Raw genomic sequence first — 2,860 nt, 5'->3', positions numbered from 1 at the left:
TGAGCCTTGTAAAAATACATGAAACTTTGCTTCTTCTTGTTCTGTCATTCTTTATGGGGGTCGGTCGGACTGGAGGCTTATACTTAGTAATAGAGTAAGAAGATCCTACAGATTGAAGAGTAATCCAGATACTGACACTGTTACAGTGTAGATATACCTGACTAAATATCAACGAAAATGTTCACACTTCAGGGACCATCACTTTTACTGTTTTAATGTTTTAGTCGTTGTGTTCGACATCATTCTATTTTGCATATTATCTTTCCCTCTTAATTCTTAAAAAGTTATTTATTTTTTCTTATCATAAGCTTATTATATTTGAAAGCAACACCCAGGAAAAAGGAACAGGTCGCAAAAGCTAATCTAAAGAATGAGGGAGAGGGGAAAGGATAAACAAGGAAAGGGCGGTCGGCAAGAGAGAAGTAAAACGAAAAATACGTGAATTTATGAATAGGAGAAAGAAAGAAAAGAGAGAAAGAAAGAAAGAAAAAAAAGGATTAGGAGAGATAAAATAACAAAGAAATAATAGGAGTAGGAGAGATAAAAACTAAGAAAAGGATAGACAGGAGGAAAATGGGAGGAGAAAGAGAATCAGACAAGTGTACAAAAATGAAACCAATTGACATCCATCGTAAGCAAGATTTACTGGGAAGGTGGCAGGTCCAGGCTTCTCCAGCCAAAAAGGAAATGATGTTAGTCGCTAATTTGAAACCAGTATGATTTGTTGAACAAAGGCTTGTGAAATAAAACTAAACTGTTTTACATCTGTAGAATGTGTAAGTGAATTGTTATATACATTCGGTATATCACATTTTGTTCAGTTTACTAAAACCAGTGTAGAATGACAATATTTTTTTTACTTTTTGGTTTGTTCCTGATGATTTGACAATGCCCTATGTACCAGATCACGTAGACAGTTGGCCTCCTCAGGATATATAAAACACGTGGCTCAGTTAGATCTTCCCTGAGGATGATCCAGTCAATCTATATTCTGTTCATTGAGAAGTTGGGAAACATGTGGAGAAGCTGCGGGTTTGCTCATTTGATATCTAATCTCGGAGCCTAGGGTCGGTTCGTAAAGGTCGTGGTGACTCAGCATTTAGATTATTCTTGCGTGAGGGTCTGTGTAGCAGATTTTACCCCGTCGGCTGAAATTTCCCCGGGAATAACAGGCTGGGATGTTTTTCCCAGTGTGTGTTGGGGGGCGGGGGGGGGGGGGGGTGATGAGGGGAGGGGAATTTCAGACTTAGGATATTTTCTCCTCTCTAGGCCACTGACCCCCCTACATAGAAACTAGTGTTTCTCGGAAATAGATAATCAAAGGGAAGTTTAACCAAATTAAATGATTTTTTTCTACATAAATATATTACCTAGTATAGTCTAGAAAATTTACTAGTACTTGTGTAGTCCTAAATTGCTGAATTTATATGGTGCTCACCAATAGTATGTAGGTAGCACAATATAATATTAAACCAAGCGTATCCCCCTGCTGGTTAACAAAAACCTTCACCTCGTATAAGGGGTGGGGTAATCTAGGCTAGAGGGGGAGGGGGGATATCTAACTGGGCCATATTTCCCTGTGGGGAGAGGGTATTTCGGACAGGAAGAAAAACAGACCGGTACACCGGCCGGAACCTGAAGTCGGCTACAGTTTGTTGTATTTAATAAAGATATTATTTGACACTTTTACCTTAGATACTTGTTCATGCACTGATGGTCTACATTCAAATTACAATATGAACATGAATTTACTACAAACTGTGTTATATGAGGATCCTGGGTTGCTTGTGACCCTCCCTCTCAGAGATAATGTTGGAAGGGATTGAGTTCTGCATAAAACCCAAATGTCAACTATCCTTTATTTTCGCTTTTACTGTACATCATTATATCTTTATTTCATTATAACAGGCTGGGATGTTTACTTCGTGGCCATTTATTCTAGTTTATCTGCCTATGACACAAAAATCATATTTTACACAAGCTCAGCATCACAGAAAGAGTTATGAAGTATCTCTTCTTTAACAGGAAATGAACAGGAACATAAGACGAAAGAGAACGAGGCAGCTCATCTTCAGAAAGAAAATGGAGACTTGAAGGAAACCATCAGGACAAAGGAAGAGACGATCAAGTCACTGCAGGTGCGTGCAAGCGACCGAAGGAGAAAGCAAAAGGGGAAAACCGAGAAATGGGAGAGGCGGGGAAGACAAAACTGAAAGGGATGCGTATAAGAGGGAGAGAGAGAGAGAGAGAGAGAGAGAGAGAGGGAAGGAGAGAGAGAGAGGAGAGAGAGAGAGAGAGATGAGGACGGAGGGAGCACATAGGACTGTTGGTGAGGGATAGATATTTAGGTTCAGATCCCTTTGGATGTCATATAATTAGCAGATCCTGAGCTATTACCACGAAAGATCAAGATTGCCTTTCCCCATTTCGGCTATGGCTTTTATCGTTACCATATCCAAGTTAATTAACATTTACGTTGCTATAAATATGTGGCAACAGTACCGTACAGCCGTTGCCTCTTGTGAATACCAGCTATACCTCTGAAAACAAACAGGCAAACAAACAAACAAAGAAGCAAAAAAAAATGCTTGTTGTTAAATACCCTTTAGATTTAAGGTATTATATTGCATTAGATATTCTTGCAATGAAATGCACTTTTGGCATATTGGCATAAAGACATTTATAATTTCTCAGTTTTCGATATATTTTTACATTAGTAAAGAGTCCTCTCTCAGGGATGAAGTGATGAGATGATTAGAAACGTAAATACGTATATTTTTTCAAGAATGAAAGCGTTAGCCATACATTATTACTCTTGTATATTTACTGACTTACTTCTTGGTTATCTAATACCATTTTG

General features: G+C 38.5%; 1 protein-coding gene across 1 annotated transcript in view; it reads left to right on the top strand.

Annotated features, from left to right (window-relative positions):
* The first annotated feature begins 609 nt into the window (after positions 1-609).
* LOC119575972 overlaps positions 610-2,860 on the top strand; it is a 5,569-nt gene continuing 3,318 nt past the window's right edge. Inside the window, exons 1-3 of the mRNA XM_037923503.1 lie at positions 610-692; positions 1,007-1,032; positions 2,026-2,138. Of these exons, the coding sequence (XP_037779431.1) occupies positions 610-692; positions 1,007-1,032; positions 2,026-2,138 (222 nt within the window). The remainder of the gene's footprint in view (positions 693-1,006; positions 1,033-2,025; positions 2,139-2,860) is intronic.

Source organism: Penaeus monodon, chromosome 8 (genome assembly GCF_015228065.2).
Source record: "Penaeus monodon isolate SGIC_2016 chromosome 8, NSTDA_Pmon_1, whole genome shotgun sequence".
Taxonomy (NCBI): Eukaryota; Metazoa; Arthropoda; class Malacostraca; order Decapoda; family Penaeidae; genus Penaeus; species Penaeus monodon.
This window is presented reverse-complemented; position numbering and strand designations above follow the sequence as displayed.